Source organism: Papaver somniferum, chromosome 5 (genome assembly GCF_003573695.1).
Source record: "Papaver somniferum cultivar HN1 chromosome 5, ASM357369v1, whole genome shotgun sequence".
NCBI lineage: Eukaryota > Viridiplantae > Streptophyta > Magnoliopsida > Ranunculales > Papaveraceae > Papaver > Papaver somniferum.
Window position 1 is genome coordinate 60,892,320 of NC_039362.1, and position 24,414 is coordinate 60,916,733.

The 24,414-nt window shown below is 35.9% G+C and overlaps 1 protein-coding gene and 1 pseudogene across 1 annotated transcript; one reads left to right on the top strand and one right to left on the bottom strand.

The window, feature by feature from the left end:
- Positions 1 to 16,249: 16,249 nt before the first annotated feature.
- Positions 16,250 to 20,666, top strand: LOC113281681 (beta-1,3-galactosyltransferase GALT1-like). The gene is made up of 8 exons (XM_026530470.1): positions 16,250 to 16,532; positions 16,863 to 17,972; positions 18,132 to 18,367; positions 18,456 to 18,734; positions 18,956 to 19,084; positions 19,183 to 19,362; positions 19,471 to 19,578; positions 19,999 to 20,666. Exons 2-8 carry the CDS (start codon positions 17,201 to 17,203, stop codon positions 20,209 to 20,211), a joined length of 1,917 nt encoding a protein of 638 aa, XP_026386255.1. The 5' UTR covers positions 16,250 to 16,532; positions 16,863 to 17,200; the 3' UTR covers positions 20,212 to 20,666.
- Positions 20,667 to 20,756: 90 nt separating this feature from the next.
- LOC113277456 lies at positions 20,757 to 21,667 on the bottom strand (annotated as a pseudogene).
- Positions 21,668 to 24,414: the final 2,747 nt, after the last annotated feature.

Below are 24,414 nucleotides of genomic sequence, written 5' to 3' on the forward strand. Positions count from 1 at the left end.
AGCAGTTTGAATGTTATGAACTCTATAGAGATAATGTCGCTGAATTTGATGTAGTTTGATGTTATTGTTGTCGTTTATTAAAATGTAGTTTGATGTCATATGCAAGTTTAAAATGTAACAAGTATCCCTTAGTCTGAAGTGGAAATCTATTTTAAAATCTACATATTTTCATTTATTAATATTAATGCCAATTCTTTTACAAGATATAAACTTAGACAATAATAAACAGTACTAAACAACTTCAATAATCATCGTTGAACCGTCCCTCTCTCCTCTCGTTTCTCGTCTCTCGTAGGATCATTCGATTTGGTTAATGTAACTCAGTCATTTTTGCTTTGCTTTTTATGAATTCATGGTGTTTTGTATCAACTTAACTGTTTAGATTATATTCCTTTAATCTTTTTATCTTCAAATGCATTAATCCTGCTATCTTTTTAAGTATCTTTTTGTTATTCCTTTCTTTTTCCTCTTCTGTTTTGTTTATATTTCTCCTTGTCTTTATGAGTAACTAATATCTTTATATTTGATTCTCCACAATGTGTTTGCAATTAGTATTTCCTCTATTGGATTTTTCCTATTTTTGTGTTATGATTATAGCTTTTGCTGAGTATCACTTTAAGCTTTTGCTTGCAGGAAGTATTTGTGATGTTATCCATGATCTAAAAATGTTTGTAGAATGAAGACTCAGTTCATCCCCGATCCGTGCAACCGTTTCAAGTAGTTATCCCACCTTCAGTTAAGCCTCACTAAATTCAGAATTCAAAAAGTCAGCTATTTCAGGAAGTTTTGTTATATTTGGTTATTCACTGGGTCAATTGCCAGCTATAATAGTTGCCATACTATCCAAGATTCGTCAGCTTTCTGTTACCAAAATTATAGCCTGAAATCATTATCCCAATCAATGCACAATATTCTTCAAAACCCTAATACTTATAGCCTGAAAACTAATCACAATATACAACCCATCTTCAAACCTAATAATCCTAAAAATCTCAAAAAGATGGATGGTGAAAAGATTGAAGGAGAAAACCCACAAAATGTTGGTGAGCTAGTTAACAAGTTTAAGCAAGCTTTACTAGACCTTGGTGATACATCAGAAGTTGAAGTGTTGCAAAAGGATAATGATAAGAATGAGAATGAAGATTCCAACTGGGAGGCTAGCGTTATTGGTAAAATAATCATTGAAGGAAGGATGAATTATGCTACTGTTGAAAGATTCATTAAGTTCACTTAGCCTTTCATTGCTGCGGAAGAAATAAGAATTGTCGAATTGGAACCAAACTTGATGATATTGAAGTTCAACAACTGGGATTTCCTAAACAAGGTATCGAGCACAGACCTTGGAGTGTTAATAAACATCTTCTAGTGGTTCATGACTACATTCCAGATATGATTAACACTGAAAAGCATTGGGGTTTTCAGCAATTCTGGATTCAACTTAAGTATCTTCTCCCTGAACACATGAATGTTTCTTCAGTCACTAATATTGGGGAAATTATGCGTGAAGTTACTGGGATTGAACCTAAGGATGCCATGCATGTTGGTACTGTACCTGTCAAAGTTTGTGTTTATGTAGATCCATGTATGCCTTTAAGGATAGGGGTCAAATGCATAACTAATGCAGGAGTCACAAAGTGGCAACAATTTTTTTATGAGAGACAACCAGGTAGCATCTGTACTGAATGTTATGTGATTAAGCATTGTAAAGGAGCTTGCAAGGATGCTGCTAATTATCTGGAGAAGGCTCATGACAAGCCTTATTTTTTTTGGTAATCCTAATAATCTCAGGAAGAATGTCTCTAAAATAAAATCTGCCAATGCTCCTGCTTCTGTTAGTAAGCAAACAAAGTTTGTCAAGGCTGCTGTTTTTATTCCACCTAAAGTAGAAGAAGTTGTTAACATGGATTTCCTCCTAAAGAAAGACAACAATAAGGAAGCTGAGGATGTTAGACTGGGAAAAAGACTTAGAAGTTCTGCAGAGAGCTCTTGCCAAGATACAACTGAGTCTTCTTCTCAACATAGCAACATGAATAATAATGCAAACTTCCAGAATACTCACATGGTCATAACAACTGGAAATCATGGAAACACAGATAAGGAGAATCAGGTATTAATTATTACTCAATCTTCTAATTGTTATTATCTCTATCTGTTTAAAATTCAGTTTTTTGCTTCCATCAATTTTAAATGTTCTTCTAGTTCTCCAGATTTCTATCTTAGTTTACTTAATTCACACTTTTCTTTTTATAGTTCTGTTTTTCATATAATTATAGGCATTTTCAGTCTTCATCTTTTGTTACAGTTTGCTTGCATTTATTATAGAATCCTCATTCTCCTTCTAAAACTTTGCTTTATCATCTTTTTGATTAACCTTAGCTATATTTTCACAATGAAAGTTATTTCTTGGAATGTTCAAGGCTTCAAAAATATCAACACTAGAGACCACTTGAGAGATCTCATTAGGACACATAATCCTGACATGATTTTTTTATGTGAAACCAATCTAGAAGAGACAAAACTAAAACTACTTTTATCTACTTATAATTATCCTAATATTAAACTTTTGGAACCTGTGGGTCTTTCTGGAGGTTTAGCTCTTATGTGGAAAAATGGTTTTAGTTGTGAAATCTTAAATTGTGAGGATAACATGATACATGCCATTATTCAAGATAATCTTAGTCTCCCAGAATGGCTTCTTTCATGTGTATATGGATACTGAAATCTAGAGAAAAAGAAGAAGCAATGGAAGTTCATTGAGGAAGTTGGGAACAATATCAGTCAGCCTTGGATACTTCTAGGAGACTTAAATATTCATCTTCTAAATACTAATTCTTCTTCTTCTTTTTCAAGTGATGGTTGGGTTAATTCTATACTTCAAACTGTGGGATTAGAAGACATTGGCTTTATTGGAAAGGAACATACTTGGTCTAGCAACAACTTGGGAACTGGAAAAAAAAGATCCAGAATTGATATGGCTCTGGAGAATGCAGATTGGAACACAAGTTTTCCTGATTCCAAGATATTACATCTTGTTCAAGCTGGCAGTGATCATTTCCCCATAATGTTAGCTTCAAATTATAATCTTCCCAAGCTTTGGAAACCTTTTAAATTCTTCCTCACCTGGCTACATGATAAGTCTTGTGATGTGGAAATTGCTAAAGCCTGGGAAAAAGAAGTGCATGGATCTCCTGGTTTCAAGCTTATTAAGAAGCTACAATTTACAAGAATTGCTCTATCCAAGTGGAATAAGAATCATTTTGGTGACATTCATCAAAAAGTAGATAAGCTTCAGTCACAGTTAAATGAACTACAACAACTACCTCACTCTGCTACCAACACAGCTAGGGCTTATGAAGTAAATGAGGAACTCAATAAATGGCACCAGATACAACATGATTTTCACAAGCAGAAATCCAGAGATAACTTCTTGAAAGACATGGATAATAACACTAAGTACTTCCACACTCTTACAAAAAAGAAAAGGGCCAAGAACAACATCAACTCTCTAAAAGATTCTAATGGCACATGGTTTCATTCTAGAGAAGAGCTATCCAGCCTCTTAACAAATCATTTTAAAGATATAAGCACTACTTCCTCTCCTGTTATTCAAGATCAATACTTCAATTTTCTGCCTACACTTGTTACAGATGAAGAAAATAGAATTATGTTAATTCCCCCCTCAGATGAAGAGATATTAAGCACTCTAAAGAGCATGGAAAATTGGTCAGCTCCTGGACCAGAAGGTTTTCAGGCAGGTTTCTTTAAAACTCAATGGAATACAGTTGGTTCAGAAGTTTGTGATATGGTTAGGAAATTTTTTACTTCAGGGTTTCTTTCATAGTCTTTGAACAAGACTTATATTTCTTTGATTCCCAAAACTAAAAAACCTACCACTCCATATGAGTTTAGACCTATTGGTTTATGCAATACTTCTTATAAGATTGTCTCCAAAATCATGGTTAGAAGAATGAAGCCTTTGATATCCAAAATAGTGTCACCTTATCAAGCTGCTTATGTTTCTGGAAGGTTTATTAATGACAATACTATCATTGCTCATGAATTAATTCATTCCATGAGGAAAAAAGAAGGAGAAAGTGGTTAGTTAGCTCTCAAAATGGATATGAGTAAAGCCTTTGATAGACTTGAATGGAGTTTCATACTCAAAGTGCTTCAAAGTTTTGGTTTTTCTGCAGATTGGATTCACTTAGTGGAACAATGTATTAGCACCACAACTCTTTCTGTACTTCTTAATGGTTCACCCTGTGAGGATTTCAAACCAACTAGAGGGATAAGGAAAGGAGATCCTCTGTCTCCTTACCTTTTTATTTTAGCAATGGAATGGTTTTCAAGAACCCTTATTGCTGCTCATCAATCAAAAGAAATAAAAGGTATTAAGGCTGCAAGAAGAGCTCCTCCTATTAATCATCTATTGTTTGCAGATGATTGTATTATATTTACCTAAGATAATTTAACCAGTGTGAATAATCTCAAGCAATTATTGCAATTTTTTAGTTCACAATCTGGTCAAGTCACTAATTTTGAAAAATCCTCCATTTTGTTTAGCAACAATATGGATCCAGATGTTTGTAATTCTCTTAAGAACATCCTTGGGGTTAATTATATGTACAAGAAGGAGAAGTATTTGGGTTCACCACTTCTTATTGGCAGATCCAAAGTCAGTTCTTTTGAAGAGGTTAACACTGCTTCTGAAATAAGACTTTCTAGTTGGAATGACGTCAACCTTGGGCAGGCTGGAAGAACAACCATGGTCAAAGCAGTATTAAATTCAGTTCCTTTGTATCAAATGAGTACTTTCAAGATACCAAATAAATTTATTAAAAAACTGGATTCTCAACAAATTCAGTTTTGGTGGGGGCATAAAGGCAACAGAGGTACTAAGTTCATTTCATGGAAAAATATGTGTATTCCTAAAGATTTTGGAGGATTGGCCTTTAGAGATCTTGAGATGTTAAATCATGCAATTTTAACTAAGTTAGCATGGAGGATTTGTACTCAAGAAGATCAGCTGGTTACTCAGGTAATCAAAGCTAAATACTTCAAAAGTGAAGAATTTCTACATATCAATTCCAAAAAGCATAATACTTCTTGGATATGGAGGGGTATTGAAGTGGGTTTGCAAGTACTTCAAGGAAATTATTGTATGGAAGTTAATAATGGGAAAAGAACTAGAATATGGCTTGATTTCTGGATAATTGGATTGGATTACAAACCCACTCCTACTGATCCTGCTCATCTCTCCTTCAACTTAGTGAGTGAGCTAATTCTGCCAGATTCAGCTGCTTGGAATGTTCCTCTACTCAATACTTTATTTCCTGCTACACTTGTGGACATAATCAAGACGATGATTATTTCTCCAAATGAAGAAGATGTTGTTAGATGGAAATGTACTAAGGATGGTAAATTCACAGTAAAAAGTGCTTACAACAAACTAGTTGAAAGCAGGGTCAATAATCAAGCAGCTTTAAATACTGTACCAAAGAAAATATGGAAGGATTTGTGGAACATGAAACTGCCTCATAGAATAAAGTTGTTTAATGGAAGTGTTTGAAAGGAATAGTACCAACAAAACTCAGGCTAGCACAGTACAATAGAGACATGGAACTGGATTGCTGCATTTGTCACAATGAAGAAGAATCTCTTTTTCATCTTCTCATCAACTGTGCTCATGCAAGAGCAGTGTGGAGGATAGTGAACATAGATATCGATCAGGTCAAAGATAACTGTTCTTCAATCCAAGAATGGATCATTTCTTGGTTCAACAGTGTGGGTAATACTGGAGTTGAAGACATGGACCAATGGAAGAGTACTCTCATGGTAGGATGCTGGGTCATATGGAAGGAGCGATGTGAAGCTGTTTTTCAAGAAAAAACTCTAAATCCTGTTTCGACTGCTTCTAGAATTCAGCATCATTTGCATAACTTTTACTTATCTACACATCCTACTACTGCAGATTCTAACACTTTAACTGTGTTGCAGGAAAAGAACTATAAATTTACTCTATTTGTGGATGCATCTTTCAGTCACCTTACTAATGAAATTGGCCCGCAATGGTGCTTTTCTCTGATACAGGTGAATGTGAAGGAATCAGGGGCTCCTATGCAACTGGAGTAATGGATGCTGAAGCTGTAGAGGGACTGACTATACTAGAAGCTCTAAAATTGATGAGAAGTATGCAGCTGGATAGCTTCCAACTAATTTCTGATGCTGAAGTTTTAGTTAATTCTATTACCACTGATAATGAACAAATCAGATGGGAAAATAAGAAAACTCTAAAAAAGATTAAAGATGTTTTTTCTAGTTTCAGTTCTTGTAAGATATCTCATGTCAAGAGAGATGGTAATTGTATTGCATATATCATCTCTAAGAAGGTCAGAGTTGATAATCTTTACTTAGAGGAGTATAAAGACTACTCCCCTTGGTTACAATTTGTACTTTTAAGGCACAATGTGCCTGATCCTCATTGAGATTAATAAATTTTTATTGGTATAAAAAAAAACAACTTCAATAAAAATAAAGTAGAAGCTTTGGCCTTTTGTTTATCTTCATTTGGTGTATCTTCCATTCAACGCGCTTTTTAACTGTTTCGCCTTTGTTTTTGAATTTCTGTTGTTAACTTTCAAAACTTGAGCTCTTCTTTGCCTTTTAGCGGAACATTTTCTTGGAGCAACTTCAAAACCTTGCACTTCCCTCTTACAATTTTCGATCTTTTTAAAACTTCCACATATCTTAGAAACAACAGCTTCAAGTTTTGCATCGCAAAAAAGTTTGATCACCTTTTCAGCCATTTCATATACAAAAAAAATAAATTTAGAAGAGAAAATTCAAGGGAAGTGAATTTCGGTGTGAGTAAATTGTTTGAAGATGGTGCTAATTTATAGAGGGAAAAAGGCCCGTTTTTTACATTTGAAAAACTAGCCGTTGGCGGTTGTACATCACACGCTAGCATTTGAGATCGTCCGCAACTTTTTTCTTCAGATGCCAGCGTGTTAAGCTGACACGCGCGTTCGATGATCAGCCACCCGCTACTTTTACCATAGTGCAAAATATGGTTTGACCATCCACCTCGCTCAACAAATTTTGTGATTTGTACATTGCCATAAGAATTTCCCTTAGAAAGTGCGATAATATAAATGGTTTTCCACTCCAAAAAGAAATATGAAAGGGCCGAATGTCACCCTGGTTTTGAGTGAGCAAATTTGGACTCAAAAACCGAGTTAGAAGAAGTTTGAAAAATAACAATCAATTAAAAAAAATGATAAGATGGTTTGGAGGAAATAATTAGAAAATTGTATTAAAAATATCTAGAAAATTAAATAATTTAAAAAGAAAAAAAGTCGTAAAAAAAATTTTGAAAATTGAGTATTGGGATAAAAAAGGAAAAAAAAATTGAAGCAGAAAACTTCTTGAATAAAATGATAAATATATCTTTTTTTAAGTTTATTATTTTTTTCTCTTAGAAAAATAGAGGTTGTACTTCTTCGGATTTCTAAATTTATTACTGTTCACAAATTTCTTTGGTTTAAGAGCAGTTTCTATGGACTCAACAAAACAGGGATTTGTTGATTTTGATCCCACTATGGACTCAACAAATTTGTTGTTTTGTTGAGTGAGATGGAAGAACAAGCGCGCGCGTAAAGGCCGGGCGATCGTGCCAAAAGCGCTGGCGTTGAACGGAAAACCGAGAGTTGAAAGAAAAACGCTGGAGTTAAAAGGAACAACTATGGAGTTGAAAGGAAAACCGCCCTTTGGTTTTCTCTCTCCAAAATTCGGTTATAATATTTAGGTTTTATTTTTAACTTAAAATCAGGGGACCCTACTCTTATTAGTTTATATCAGTAAAATCACTAGTGAGACCCTACTTTTATTAGTTTATATCAATAAAATCACCGGTGAGACCTAACTCTTATTAATTTATATTAATAAAACCACAAGTGAGGCTCTAAAATATCAGATTTGTTCATTTTATTTTAGTTTTCCATAATGAAAAATACAGTTTGTTCATCCACGTGACTCAACAAAATAATAAATTTGTTGATCGCCTTAGGAATTGCCGTAACTTGTCACAAGAACCATAAAACAAAAAGTATCATTCCTTTAAATAAGAAGCACGAACCCTATGCTTCATAAAAAAAAGAAAATTTTTTTGCACGAACCCTTCCTCTATTCTCACCACTATGCATGTGTAGAATATGTAGATAGATGCCTCTTCATTTTGGCGAGTCACACCGACTCGCACCGTGTATTTGTAAGTTTAAATGATAGTGTACATGTCAAGTAGTGCGGGTATCAGTCGAACATATTTGGTATGACATTTCCTGGGTGGTTGTCCCCTATTTATGACATAATGATGATAACTTAATGTCCACCGATATGCACGGTCTCTGGTCTCGGCACAGCTTTGACAGCAACTGAAGTCATCGTGGTACGTGATGCCGTGATGGGTTGCAACCTTCCCCTCAAGAATACAAAGTATTCTTAGTTAGTCCTAAATGTGAAACCCCACCTAATCTCAACTCCCATATTAATAGCCCTCGACTTCTTCCAAATTAACTTCTAATCGAAGCTGCTTCACTTCCCACACACCTTTCTCCCACCGTTAGGTGACACCATCAAGTAGGGATGGGCCCAGAATTTTATCTAGGATAGGGCTAATTTTCTATATACGGGATTAAAGCGGTCGAAGGCCATCGAAAATTTCTAGACTATAAAAAATGAGATTATGATGTTTGGACTTCCTTCTCTATTAACTATGTATTCTCAAATGAGATTAAGAAATCTGAATAATACCGTAAAATCTTCAAACTTGTTATCTAATCATAAATAACCATTTCCAAGAAAGAAAGAGCTAAGATTTATCCTCCTTAAATTTCATTTTTCTCTCTAATATAAACAAATAATAAAGTGGGTAATTTTCTTTTTATTCGCAAAATTTAGAATATAGGTCTAATCAAAGAAAGAAGAGATGTCTTCGATTCAAATGTCCGATCAACAACAACAATAATGATAATAAGTGGGCTTATTCATTGGGCTAAGTGTAAAAATTCAGTCTACTATGTACACTAAATTTTTTTTGGGGTAAATTCAGGGACGGGCTATAGCCCGGGCTTCGTAGGTCCGTCCCTGCCATCCAAATCCTTGGCTTTATCAGTTTTGATCCCCAAAGAAAAACAGGGGTCCCATCATTATTAGTTTTGGCCACTACCTACATGATACGTAGGTGGGGGAAGAGAGTGGTGGAAGGGAGTGGGAGTCATCTAATTTCTATTATTAGTTGTGACTCAGAATTAATGTCTTATGTATTCATGAAAATGAAGATTAAGTTTTTAAGTTCAAACCGACTAGTTTCGGCTAACCATGTTAAACATAATCTTTGTAAACGGTCTGGTTATGGTTTTGCCTAACTAGAATGTATATCTTGTTTATGTGAATCAGGTTCAAACATTCATCTAATGGTGGATATTGTTTGCTTGATTCCAAAGCTATCTTAGCTTAAACCTAAAACAACATGTGCTTTGAATGTCTATAAAAGGGAAACTTCAAATAACTAGGATCTTTGAATCCCGACACTACTTTTTAGTGTGTCTAAGTTGTATCCAGAGTCGTCCTCTTTCAAACCCTTTTAGGGTTTAGCGACTACAAAGTCTTCATAGGGATTCGTGAATCCAGGTCTAGTTATCTTTAATTTCCTTGATAACTCGTGCATTCTGATCCTGTTCGATTGTTGATTTATCACTTGAAAAAGATTGATAGAAAACACAAAGTTCTCTTCGTCTCAAACTTTGTGATTCCACAAGTTCTCTTCGTCTCAAACTTTGTGATTCCACAAGTTTTATACTTGTGAGGTGAATAATAATCTAGGTTGCATGTTGGGTTGCATAAGTCCGGATTTTGAGGTTAGCTAGACTTTGTCTATTGCTATCGATTTTCACACCTTTGATTATACTATTTGATTGTAAAAGGAAATCATATATATGCTTAATTTGCGGGAGGCAGATTCGGTTTAGACTTTAAAGTCTTCAATTGAGTTGAAGCAAATCTTAGTTGGTGTGACATAAGCTAAGGGGATCAATTGCGCGGAAAACCTGCTGGGATTCAGGAGGCGTAAGGAGCGCGACTGTACCTTAATCGGCGGGATACCTTTTAGGGCTCGACTACATTCCAGTCCGAAGTTAATTGGTAGTAGGCTAGTTTCTGTAGCGGCTTAATACAGTTTGGTGTTCAATATGGACTAGGTCCTGGGGTTTTTCTGCATTTGCGGTTTCCTCGTTAACAAAACTTTTGGTGTATGTGTTATTTCTTTTTCCGCATTATATTGTTTATCTTTATAATTGAAATATCACAGGCTATGCGTTGATTAATCATAGTATAAACATCCGACCTTGTTTGTTGGATACGACTTGATTGATTCTTAGACATTGGTCTTTCGTACCGTCCAAGTTATCTCTTTATGATTAGGTTCACATGTTTGTTTCTGTAAACGTTCTAATCGCAAGAGAGAGAGAGAGAGATATAACTCTAAGATACTATTCCTCGATTGATTTAACTCTCGGAGTTGTATTGAGTTTGTCCATACAGATTGCCTAAGAAAAAAGTGGTGGTGTATTCTGGTACTCCCACGTTTTCAGGTTTGATTTCGGGAAACTTGTTCACTTTATCGTGTGGACAGTCCTTTTACTGCAAATATTTGGTTAACTGGTTAACGTAAATGAATTTCCTTTTGTGATTTATAATAAATTAACTTTTACTTTTGTTTACAAACTGCTTCCAATCCATGCATCTCAAATGACATCTCAGAGGATTTGAAACTTCTCAATTGACCGAACTCCACGGCCAGTTGGAAGCGAAAATTTTCCACCACTGTCACAATAATATTATTTCAGGAAAAAGAACATCATGGATTGTTATTTCTTGAATTCGTTGAGCTTTTACGGTTTTTCTACGTCGTCGTTTCTTATTGTTACAAATGATAATAAGTGTTAAGATTGTTGAAATCTTGCAACAATAAACATCAAAGTTAGATTATCAGAAGAAATATAAAATACTAAATTGAAACAACTCTACCACAAACAACTTGACGAGGGCAGAATCACAAGTTCGACAAGTTTTCCTTAACACATTAGTTCACGAGTATACTCAAGAAAGACGTTGCTATGACCCATCAACGAAGACGTGTCCAGGATAAGACTGTCAGAAATAGTTTGTATAAGAACAACACACAAGCTACCCACTCTCTGAACTTAGCAACAAGGATCAGAAAAGGAATATGTAACACCCCGAGTTCCGGACCAGGGTCAAACCCGTATGGAGATCCGAACTCAAAGCGTTACGGGTCGGAACGAGACTTATGCGTATATTTATTCTTTCTAATTTACTTTTATACCAAACATAATTGAAACTCTTATACATGAATTTAAGCATAAGAATACATTAAACATCATTCAAAACATTTTCAACTAAACTTTTTTTTTTAATTCAATTTACACTTCAATCAATACAAGAAAACAATGCAATCATTAAGCTACTCATTTCTAGCTTCCACTTCCAACTTCCATAAATTTGCAAGGAATGTCAATTGGGGTGAGATGACAGCTCAATAGAATGCGTTCTCTTTCTCAAAATATATAAAAACATGCCAATCAATCAAAGAGAATATGTACAATAAGAGTATACGATGCAACTTCAAGGATTTAATTATATATATGTTCATCAACTAAACTCACAATCTATCAAATCCTCTTAAATGCACAAGTATCCTCGGTTTGTGCCCCACCTATCCGTGTATCCTCGGCACGGCACCGCCAACCTCACTTGCACGAGTATTCTTGGGTCGTGCTCCACCTATCCGTGTATCCTATATACGGGCACCGCTATTCAAACAAGTATATCCATTCATTTATAAGTTCACACTACCGTTGCACGAGTATCCTTGGGTCGTGCCTCGCCTATCCGTATATCCTTGGTACGGGCACCTCTATTCAAACAAGTATATTCATTCATTTATAAGTTCACACTACCGCTGCACGAGTATCCTTGGGTCGTGCCCCACCTATCCGTATATCCTCGGTACGGGCACCGCCATCCAAACGTATCCAATTATTTATTAAATTATTTTATCATACAAAATAATTTTGATATTCCAAACCACCTCATCAACAATTTATAACTTCACAATCCAACTTCCGATGTAATTCTTTTAACCATTTAACACACTAACTTCAGAATTTTATTTTATAGGTTTCATAATGATAACTTAATCCGATCGTCTTCAAATTTTATATGAACACTCCTGACATATTTATCTATCATATATCCAAATTTCACAGAAAACTAACGGTTTAAACAAAGGATATGATTTTTACAAGGTCAACATAACAACTGGGCAAATTACATGTTATTACCAAACAATTCATGAATTATCCATAATAACATGAAATTGAGCAAATCCAAAGCACAAAGAAATATAATATAGATGGCTACAACTTTTGTCAAGGTCACAAATCATTATAAAATTATTAAAATTTTCTAAACAGACCAAAACTATTGCAAAGAGAAACTGTCCAGAATTTCAGAAACAATCACCCAAATTCAAACAAATATTCAACGATGAATTTTCTGTGGATTATTATCAGCTTTAACTAATGATACCCAATTAAGTTATATATCAATAGGACAAGACTGATCATCAATCAAATATATATAATTATACGAATAAATTTCTGAAACCTAACAATACAAAATCATACGAGAAAACACAAAAATAAAACACCAAAAGAGAAAGTGTTTCACATTCTACCTTAATCTCATTAAGCCTCTACTGATTTTCTTAATCCTTCTTCTCAAAAAAATCTCTAACTCCATCGTCCTCTCCTAGCTTTCTCTCTAATTTATGTTTGTAACTCTCATTTCTTTTCTCCCTATTTCCTTTCTAAACCATACACTAACTCCCATATTAATACTACTCCTATTAATAATAATACATTATATTTATATCATGTCTATTCGAGGAATACAAAAAATCAAACAAATCTTTTGGTCGGTAGCCTAGTGACAAGCTGGGCTTCAACTCCTCTCTGAATAGAAACGCCTAATCTATGGAAAATAAAACTATCAAAACCACTACTCGCGTCATTACTAACTAAGCAATCTCCATACGCTTGAAAAAACACAAAGTGTCTTCACCAAGCTCCCCTAGAGTGGAGAAAGCTAAGACACCCAGACCATATCCCAAAGAAGTACACTTGTCCAAATATTTATGCGTTTTCTTGAAACCGCATTAGAAATAGCCTTTCCTGGGACAAAGGAACGAGTACCATCACCAGTGAAGGGCGAGACACCAGTGACATCCATGCAAACATCTTGTTTTATATTTATTATTTTCTTATTTCTTTTTATTTGTCTTTTCATTTTCTATTAATAAAAATATTTATTTTATTATTTATTAGCTATTCTGTTTCCACCCTAACTCTTAACCTTACTAGTTCAAACAACCTAACTAGGCTAAGACAAAGGAAACAACCTAAACTACATGGTTAGTTAATTTGGGTATAACCAGAATCAAAACCGTAAGTAAAAATACCGGGTATTACAAAATAAATAAGCAATGCACAATACAAAGCAAGAAGAGGTAAAAATAAGACAGGATGATAGCCGCTTCTGGGATGATTTTTCGACTGCAAAGTTTGTTTTCATTTATAAGAGAAAAAAATTCTAGGGTTTAGGGTTTCTTGTAAAACAAGTTTTTTGGTTTTCTTCTAAAATAAACTAAGATAAAGACATAAAAGGAAATCTCACATGAATAGAACAATACTAAGAGAAATATTTTGTAAAAAATAGATCTTAATTAATTACGCGCATAAGCCCAAGGCATAAGTTATCCCAAGCATAACTAAGGTACTCAGTTGTACGGTGGACATCTATATTTAGCCTACCGAATGTGGGACTAAAGGTTTCCTTTCATTCACTTATAAAGAATTTTTTTTTTCCGAAAAAGAAAAGTTATATCAAAAGAAATGGATTCAACCAAATACAACAGGTAATCGTAAATACTAGATTACATTACATATGAATAATCGACTCCCAGTTGCGCAAGATATGCACACTGTCTATGGACTTAAAAGTTCCTTTCTCACAACTCCATAAGATCAGAATCTGCTTGATGTGAATGATGAGCTTATAAACAAATTTATTTCTTCCCCCAAACGCTCTGCTATTTCGTTCATCCCAAATGATCCAGAAAAAAGCATAGTGAAGGATATTTCAAAGCTCTTTACACCTGCCAGACAAGACATTGTTATCCCAGGCTTGAAAGAGCTGAAGCACTGTGCCAGACAGAAAATAACAAGTAATATCCTTAGTGACAAACAAGGCATAAGATCAAATCCAACAAAAACCATCAAATTACAAGTTATAAAAAACTATTTAAAATCCCATTTTCTCCAACAAAAACAATTGTAAACATAACTAAAAAAAAAATTAGAAACCTCCTCTTCCAAAATAGGTCACATAAGAGCAAGTCTAATGATGAAAGAGTTTTATCTTCCAAATTCATTACCACCTCATCACTTGGAATAGGTAAAATTAGTTTCAAAATACAATTTAAAATTGGGCTCAATGCGATTTCTCCATTGTCGGAAAAGTTTTAGAAACAAAATCAACCCAAACTTGGACTCCAAGCTGTCTTCCATGAAACCTTGGAACATGGATTGGAAAAAGTGTGGAAGCCTCCAATTTGAGCGCCATGAAAGCAATTCCAAGTTTGGAAAATGTGTGGAATGTTAAGTCTAATAACTTCCAAGTTGAGGTCATCCACACTTTTTTCCAGGCATGTTCTCAGGTTTCACGGAAGACAACATGGAAACCAGACTCAACATAAATCCAAATTGCAGTGAACACCATTTTAGATTTTACTCACTCATGTGGTTGATTTTGTATCTAAATCCGATTGTTCTTTTCTAATAGTCGATTTTTATGAGGCAAAATCGAAAGCAATTTAAAATAACACTCAACACAACTTGGATTAGAGTTTTGAAATCTATTTTATTGTCCGCCGTTAGACTTGTAATTCCACACTTTTTGCGCACGAAACATTGCTTATTTTTTTAAGTTAAAAGAACGTGATTGAAAGTTGGGCCAATTACAAAATGGTCATACTTTTTGTAATTCGTTCACAAAATCATCATACTTTTGTATTTCGTTCACAAAATGATCACAATTCCATCCGATTTAACACTTTTGAATAAAACGGTGTTAACTTTCCCCATAATACCCTCCCCTAAAATACCCTCTTCATTTAACTAATTGGTTGATGTAGTGGTGATGAAGCGGTGGTGGAAGCTTAAGAATCTTCGCTAAACTCCAGAGGGGAAGCGATGAACCCTTTGGGTGAATGCGGTGTAACGATCCTGAATACGTTCTAACGATCCTGAATGCGGTGTAACGATATGTAAGCGGCGGCACCACCGCGATGTAACGATATGTAAGCGACGGCACCACCACCGTCAAAAAAACTATAATAAAGACAGAATTTGAAACCATGTATGGAGGGATAAATAGGAAGAATATGTAGGTAATTTCATAAACATATTTAACTGTGAGTCACCACTTAACTTTCTATTTAACGGAAATATGACCATTTTGTTAACAGTTTGTATTAGTACGACTGTTTTGTAAATCTGGTCTTAATAGTATGATGGTTTTGCAATTTTTCCTTCAAAGTTTGAAACTTGTTTCCTGGAAATAACAGTGGGTCCTGTAAAATTTAGGCCCACTGTATTGTAAGGGTTGGTTTTCGGATTGTCAATGTATAGAATTGTCAATGTCTATAGTCTAGACTTGTATGGTCTAACAAGATTTCTTAAAAAAGAAAATGCCTAACATGTGCAGGCCTGCAGGGTACCATTAGATGTGTGCCACGATGGTAAGATGATTTATTGAAAAAATGTTATTCTGATTGAGAAAGATGAACAGAGCTGGCCTTGACTGATTCTCCTCAACAACAGGACGGCTGTAGCCTGCACTTTTTTAATCTCAAAAGGCCAAAAAGAAAAATAAGAAAAAAATAGTCCTTGGAGATTAATTAAAAAGAAGTGGTAGTTAGTATTATAGTCGTGTTAATACTGTTTCTTAATTTTACTTATTCAGTTTCCTAATTTCTTTCTTATTATTTCAGTTCTCCTTTTTAGACTTTAAGAACTTTAAAGACTTATTACTACTTCTTCTTATAAAGAAAAAAAATACGGATGAATGAAAATGAAATGCCGTTTATAAAAGGACATAAAATGAAAAATCAGTTCCTTCTTCTTCATTTCCTCCTCGTCCTGATGTTTCTTTGTTTTTGTTGGCATTTGTCTTTTGGCGTAGTCTTCAAGTTCAAACCATAAAACAGATCCAAACTATTCCTTTTTATTTCTCCATTTTTGCTTCTCGAGAAAACGAAATTATACCAACTGCTCTCCATTCTCTACTCCCTAGGTCTTCTTTCTCTCTCTGGGTTGTGTTCGAAGAGATTAAAGGTATGTAGTTATCTTGTTTAGTGTAATTCTAATTCAGTTGCAGAGAAACTGTTTGTTTTTAGTTTTTTAGAGGATTTAGAACTTAATTTCTACATTGTATGTTGTAGTTTGAAGTTACTTTTGGAGTTATTGTGAGTGGTTTGGATTCAAACTGAAAGAGACTGTTTAGGTGAACCTAATTACAGTTCGATGTCAAAATTGGCAACTCTAATTTAAGGAAACGTAAATGGGGAACTAGATTATTGGTGTTTTGTGTGTTAGTTAACTGTTCTGTTTTCTGTACTAGTTATTTTTGTCTTGGAATTTAAGTAAAATCTTTGATGTTAACAGGTTCACTTAAGCACTTGCTGTAGAGTTGTTGGTAAGTGGGGTTAGAATGTAAACTTTATTCTTTCATCAAGGCTTGTGGTTGACGATTTTACTGGCAAAACGTAGTAGTTTATGGTGATTAATGGATCTAAGCTGAGGAATTGGGGGGAAATTCTTAGTATGCTACACTCCCAGAAAGTGAAAATAGTTATCCGCCTGTTGTTACGAGTTTTATCTGTATCATCCGCTCGATGAATAACCAAGGTACACTGGAAGTTTGCTGCTGAAGAATTGATATGTTTAGCACCATACTGGATTTGATTTCTGACAATTTTAGGGTTCAATTTTTGACCTAAAAGATGAAATTATCAAAAATGAAGAAGTGGTCTGGAGGTGTTCTAATTGCATCACTCTTCATGTTGCTGGTTCTGAGGTATGGCATTATGACAGGTCCAATTGTGGGGAGTCCTATTTCAAACACGTTCTTGAATTCAACAAATCCTCTTGAGTGGTTGAATTCTGGGTATCAACCGGCAGTCAAAAATCCAGAATCTAATACACATGTTCTCACCGATGTCTTAGTAACCAGTCTTTTCACGCCAAAGAATTTTTCTGAGGAAGAACAAAAATCTTTGAAGACATGGACCTACTTGAGCCAATTGATAGGTAATGTTGGGGTTTTACCAAATGCGGTTGAAGCTATAAAAGAAGCTAAAGTTGCATGGGATAGTCTTATGACTTCAGTTCAAGAGGAAAAACTCAATTCTACTAATGAAAGTTCACAGCTGAAGATGAAAGAGAAACAATGTCCTCCTTTTCTTGATAAAATGAATGCCACGGAATTTGGTGACAGTGGATACAAATTACGTATTCCTTGTGGTCTGGTTCAAGGCTCTTCTGTTACAATCATTGGTATTCCAAGTGGAATTCTTGGCAATTTTCGTATCGACTTAACAGGTTCGCCCCTTCCAGGGGAGCCAGATCCTCCTGTTGTATTGCATTTCAATGTCCGCCTCCACGGTGATAAGATAACCGATGATCCTGTGATTGTCCAAAATACATGGACACTAGCTCATGAATGGGGTGAAGAGGAGCGATGTCCTTCTCCTGTTAGTGACAATAATAAGACAGGTAATTCTTTGAAGTCTCTGATTTATCTGTTTCTTACATATACTAGTTTTTTTCTTGCTGAATTTAGTATTAGTTTACCTTCTATCATTTGACCTCTGTAGTTATTTTCATTTCTTTCAGCCAGTTGATTGATAACCTGAGATTATCTTTTCCTTTCAGTGGACGGATTACATATGTGCAATGAGATGGTGGGTAAAAATGACACCCAGAGGTTTATGGGTAATAAGAATTACAATAGCTCACAGCGGTCTTCCATGGCACAGGAGAGATTCAAACCACGGCAATTTTTCCCTTTCAAACAAGGGCATCTCTCTGTTGCTACTCTTAGGGTGGGTGCAGAAGGGTTGCAGATGACAGTTGATGGAAAACACATAACTTCTTTTGCTTACCGTGAGGTAGTACTGATAATTCTTTTTTCAGTATCCTAGCAAATAACCTGAGATTAATTTTGCAATAACTAGATCGGGCTGGAATTTTTGACAGAGTCTGGAGCCATGGCTTGTTAGTGAAGTAAGGATTTCTGGAGACCTGAAGTTAGTGTCTGTTCTTGCCAGTGGTTTACCCATATCAGAAGATTTAGACCACATAGTGGACCTTGAATCACTCAGAGCACCTTCTCTACCTCGCAAGTCGCTGGATCTCTTTATTGGTGTTTTCTCTACTGCCAACAATTTCAAACGAAGGATGGCTGTTAGGAGATCATGGATGCAGTATGATGCAGTTCGGTCAGGAGCTGTTGCAGTGCGTTTCTTTGTTGGTCTGGTAAGCCATTGTTCTTATTTTCATAAGAAAATGAGTAACGAAAATTAAGTAAAATGATACTCTAGTTCTAGTATCATAGAATGTAGAGAATGAGTAATGGTTTTTGGTCCATAAATTATGCATAGAAATTACTCAAATTATTTACGTTGCTGCAAATATTAGTGACATTGATAAATACTGTGGGATATTTATCTGAAGTCTTCAAAATTGTGGTGTTGTAGCACAAAAATCAGATTGTGAACGAAGAACTCTGGAATGAAGCACGAACCTATGGAGATACTCAGTTGATGCCTTTTGTTGATTATTATAGCCTAATCACTTGGAAGACGTTAGCCATTTGCATCTTTGGGGTCAGCATCTATCTCTTTCCATAACAGTGCAAGAGATTCTTCATTTTTAGCTTCATGGGATTAGCTTATTCTAAACTGTCTTCTCTGTGTTCCAATAGACGGAGGTTGTTTCAGCAAAATTTGTTATGAAGACGGATGATGATGCATTTGTTCGTGTAGACGAAGTACTTTCATCTTTGAATAGGATTAATGTGACTCAGGGGTTACTGTATGGTTTAATTAATTCCGACTCCCGTCCACATCGGGATACTGACAGCAAATGGTATATTACTCCAGAGGTGACTTGCTCTAACTTTGCAGTTAATGTTTCCTTGATTTTCTATTTGTTCTGAAAATTCAGTGGTTATGATTATCCAAGCATTTACCCCCAATCTGAATTCATGTAGGAATGGCCAGAAGAAACCTATCCTCCTTGGGCTCATGGTCCTGGTTATGTTGTTTCAAGTGACATAGCAAAGACAGTCTACAACAGTCATACCAAAGGCCAATTGAAGGTAAATATACACTTTCTTCTTATTATTTTTGCTTGTTGTTTGTTTTTTATTTGTTAGTTTTTCCTTCCATATCTTAGGAGATTTCTGATATCATTCATAGCGTACGGTGTCACTTGTTCCCATTACTTGGAAGTCCTTCAATGCCTGGTTATAGTGGTCCAATGAGACTTGAGGTTTTAATATGACCCCATTTGTTACCAGTCAAATGTAAGGCATGTAAATTTATAGTGAGGCAGAATATTTGACCTAAACCTAAATTGCATTAATATTGATCACAATCTGAACTCTGAAGTCTACAGATAAGGTTGGTATAAATCTATCTATTGACCTAAACATAAAGTACCTAAATTGCACCAACATTGATTATAATCTGAAGAGTACAAACAGGATTGGTATAAATCGTGAATGATTTCGTGACAGATGTTCAAATTAGAAGATGTCGCGATGGGTATCTGGATTGCAGAGATGAAGAAAAAAGGATTAAATATTAAGTATGATCATGATGACAGGATCCACAACGAAGGTTGCAAAGATGGGTATGTTGTTGCCCACTACCAAGGTCCCAGAGAGCTACTCTGTCTTTGGGAAAAGCTTCAAGAACACCAACGGGCCGTATGCTGTGGTGAGAGATAGAAACCTTTTGGCTGAAGTGTTCGAATTTAGCATAGATTAGCACCAATTGGTCCTTTGTAGAGCGAGATTACAGATAGATAGATAGAATATTAAGTTGTGGATTCAGAAAAGTGAAAATCATTAACAAATGCTGCAAGTCATATCAAGAGAAGAAGCGACGATGTTTATAGCTATTTACCACGACTGGGAGGTACCCCTCAAGAGTTGATAGATTTTTGGATGGTGTAGGGTTTAACTGTTTAAGTCATGTTCATAGATATATAATATAATAGAGGATTTAGTGTGTGCAGGAGGATAAATATGTTTCTGTAGATTTTTGTTCTGCAGGTTTTGGTTGTATCTTTTTTACAGTCGCATTTTCATTACTGAAAATCTGTGAGTTCAACAGTACTTACACATTGTAATTAACATTACTTGACACGATTATGAATACCATAGTTTAGACTTTTTTCTGATCTAAAGTGTCTCTGCATTCTTTTATCCAAGCGTCTCTGCATAAATCGTCGAATAAAAACGAAAGTAAACTTTTAAATAGGTGCAGATCATAAGAAGAGAACTCATGTCAAATCTGTTTTATTTATGGTCTCGTAAATCAGGGACACTATACTAGAGGTACATAATACAACAATAAGAACATGTAAACGTACATCCCAGTTACTACCCTGAACAACCAGGTGTTTATTACAACAATAATCAAATGATTCAAGTCCCTTCCACTTCATGTAGCCATGCATCCTATTCCATAACGAGTGGTCGGAAAAACTAGATACAAAGCACTGCAAATGATACCCACCATCAATGGAAAACTCTCCATAACTTCGTCCATTTCCTTAACATGATGTTTCAACAAACAATTAGTAACTCTATGATCAGAACAAACAATAGAGAGAAACACCATCACAGACATGAGTGCATGGACAAAATCCGAGAACCCCAACTTATATCTATCATCTTTTGGAGTTTCAACTCCAAGGTCCGACTTGAACACAGCCAATTCTCTAGGAGTAACAAACCCATAGTAAACTTTCCCATCTGGTCCTTTGAAACTACCTGTAAAATGAAAAAAGAAACAAGAAGCACAACAAAGACACAATAATACCAGAATCATCATGGTTTTCACTGGTGTACATACACCATCACCAGTAACAGATGGAATTATCATTTCAAATGTTAGTAATGTTCCGAGTTGGTAAAAAGTTGGCTAACATAGATGTCTTTGATAGAGTTTTTTGTACTCCTTTCGCCATTGCACGTCGTTTGCGACCATGTTCACGTGTTGGCAATGTTGATTGTTGTGGAGAAGATGGGAATTGAGAAGATTCATCTTGTGGGTTGTTCGTACTGTAGATTTTGACTCCAACTTCGTCTTCATACTGCTCCATTTTCTTTTGATCTTTGCTTGTAAACGTTGATGATCAAGGAAAGTAGAGAAACACAAAATTGGAGAGAAGAGAATAGGGAATAGGATTGAAAACAAGTGAATTCTGACTGTGCTTATATAGAGACGAAAGTTAGTTAAGTTTTCTTTTGCATTTGAATTCAAAAAGATTTTCAGTTGTAATAACCAACTGCCTATAACCGTATCCTTCTACGGCTATACTCTCTCTCCCCCCAAAATAAAAAATGCCAATTGAGTCTGGCCACGGGCTGATCTTTATCCAATTAATAAGGGATGCTCCCCCAACTTCTGATAAATAAGCAACAGCAAAATAGAACTAAAGAAACTAGAAGCTACAAATATGAATAACACCGCTCATCATATTTAGGCTCTGTAATTTCATAGTAGGACAAAGTACGCTCATCCTCGAGATGTAAGGATCGCCATCCACCAGCATCAACGAACTCCTTTGGGCAGCTTTACGATATCTTTCATTATGGAATCCCAGTCTAGTTTTCTACTGTTACAATAGTACTTTACGCTCCCAAAGTTCAGAAGGTTTTGTATCTGAGTAAGCGATTTTGACGGAATCGAGTTGATTTGAAGCACTTTACGTTCGAAGTCTTTGAATACCACTGTCATATCAATTTCCCCCGATCCAACGTTCGCCAGATTGACTATCTCAATATCTTTTAGCGGCACCACGATGAAAGGAGTTTCTACGAGCAGAACTAGGGCAAAAGCAGTCAGGGCGAAGACAGCTGATGCCCCCCTTGGGAACGCGGTCAACTCTTTATCATAAGAGGGAAGAACTCCATGAAATTCGCACTCATTCAGCTCCTCGAACTGAGGTGAGATACACTGGGAATCCCACCGAACCCTACGAATTCTGCCCACAAAGTCGTCTAAATCTTTGTCACGGCTTCCCGCAGTGGTGGGCACCAAATGGAACTGAATATCCTTTTGTCTCTTTTGTCCCCACCATGATGGGTTGATGGAAGTGGAATTGCAAGAGAGGCGGTATCCTGTCGTCTCCACGTCGCGAGAATGACAGTTTTACACTAGTATCCTTGAAATGCATATCAAAACCAGGGAATGTGAACATGAACCCGCACCCACGGGCCTCAAGGGTACCACGATAGGTTTCTTCTTCCATCTTGGGAAGGATGAGGAAGACATCGGGTAACTGTAAAACCCAGTGGTTTTCAGGCTTAGGGTAGCGAGATTCCTGCCTGCGCATGATAGCTTTAGTCAAGGCTCTGCTCACTGCAGCTTGAGGCAGTCCGGCAGAACCAGCTGCAATCTCAGACTGATCCTCACCCAACAATCTCCGGGCAGTTGCTCTATCTAACTGGTGCGCAAGTCCTGCCTGATGATGCCTACGTATTTCCTCCCTCTCCTCCTCCATTCTCGCCATACTCGGAATTCTAGGTATATCGGTTGAAAAATATACTGTTGCCTCCGGGAAAGTCTCTCGCATCCGAAACTGGCATTCGAGGCTCCTGATGAAGTCTCTGCATTTCATCCCTCTGCTGCTCATCCGTCATACTAGAAAGTTTCCGATAGTTAGGTATAACAATTGGAGCAAATACGGTCATATCCTCAAAAGTCCTTCCCAAGTGAGGACATGGTTTTAACAAGTGGAGCAGCAAGAAATGCAAAACAAAATCTCTGCCTGGAACTGCAAAGAAAGAACGCAAAATAATAATTGTTCTTTGGTACAAAACTTGCCGGAACTTTGAAAAACAAACATAAAAGAAGAATTACCAAAAGCGGGAGTAAGTATACACGTAAAATAAAACAGCATTATCGGACAACATTTAGAAACCCTAAAAGTAAGAATCAGAACAAAAATTAGGGCAATTATATCATCAACCAGTGCTGGATCGTAGCGGGAGTAAGTATACACGTGAAATAAAGAACAATAGGAAAAATTTTAACAAAAAAAGAAGAAGTACACCTAAACATGTTAACAAAAATCACTAGCAAGAATCATATAATACGTACATACCTCAAGATGATCAGAAGAGACAGATCTGATTTTATGTCTCGAGGTCCCAAATTTTATTAGCGAGGAGGAGGACGTATTTGTAGAATTTATAGCCAAGTTCATAGAAGAAAGAAGACCAACTACATGTGAATAGTTGGGCGGTTGTGTTACTGTTCATATTTTAAGAAATAAGCCCGCCAAGAAGCCCAACTCATGGAAGAAAGAAGCCCAACTCATGTTAGTTTCCGGACTTCCAGCAACCAACCAGTACGCGTACGGGTATGCATACCATGGTTCCCGGTTTTGGACTTTACACAAATGTGAATACACACTATGTTTATATCCAATCATGGTTACATGTTCTAAACCCTTATTTCAATCATTGAAACATTCTTGGAAGATGGCAATAGCTGTCTCACACAAACTATTAGCTTTAAAGCAATTTTCACGTGATCGAATGATCAATACGAAACATTCCAAGTGTACATCAAATGATTGTCTCACACAAATCATGTAAGATGTTACAAGGCGATTTTCACATGATCATCTTTTGACTTTCGTCAAGAATATAAGATGAACTTGGTTAAAGCGAAAGCTTACCAACACATATTTCGAGAAATATGTAAGCGAGTTAAACTCAGCTCGAAATATCAAATGTGTATAATCGAAGTCTATATAGCTATACAACTTTTGTCTCAAATAGGAGATAGAGTAGATAGACTTTTGAGTGATAGATGAGTTCAAGTCTCCATATACCTTTTGTTGATGAAGTTCCACAAGCTCCCCTTAGTAGTTCTTCGTCTTCAATCGATGAACGTCGTGAAGTCTAATGCTC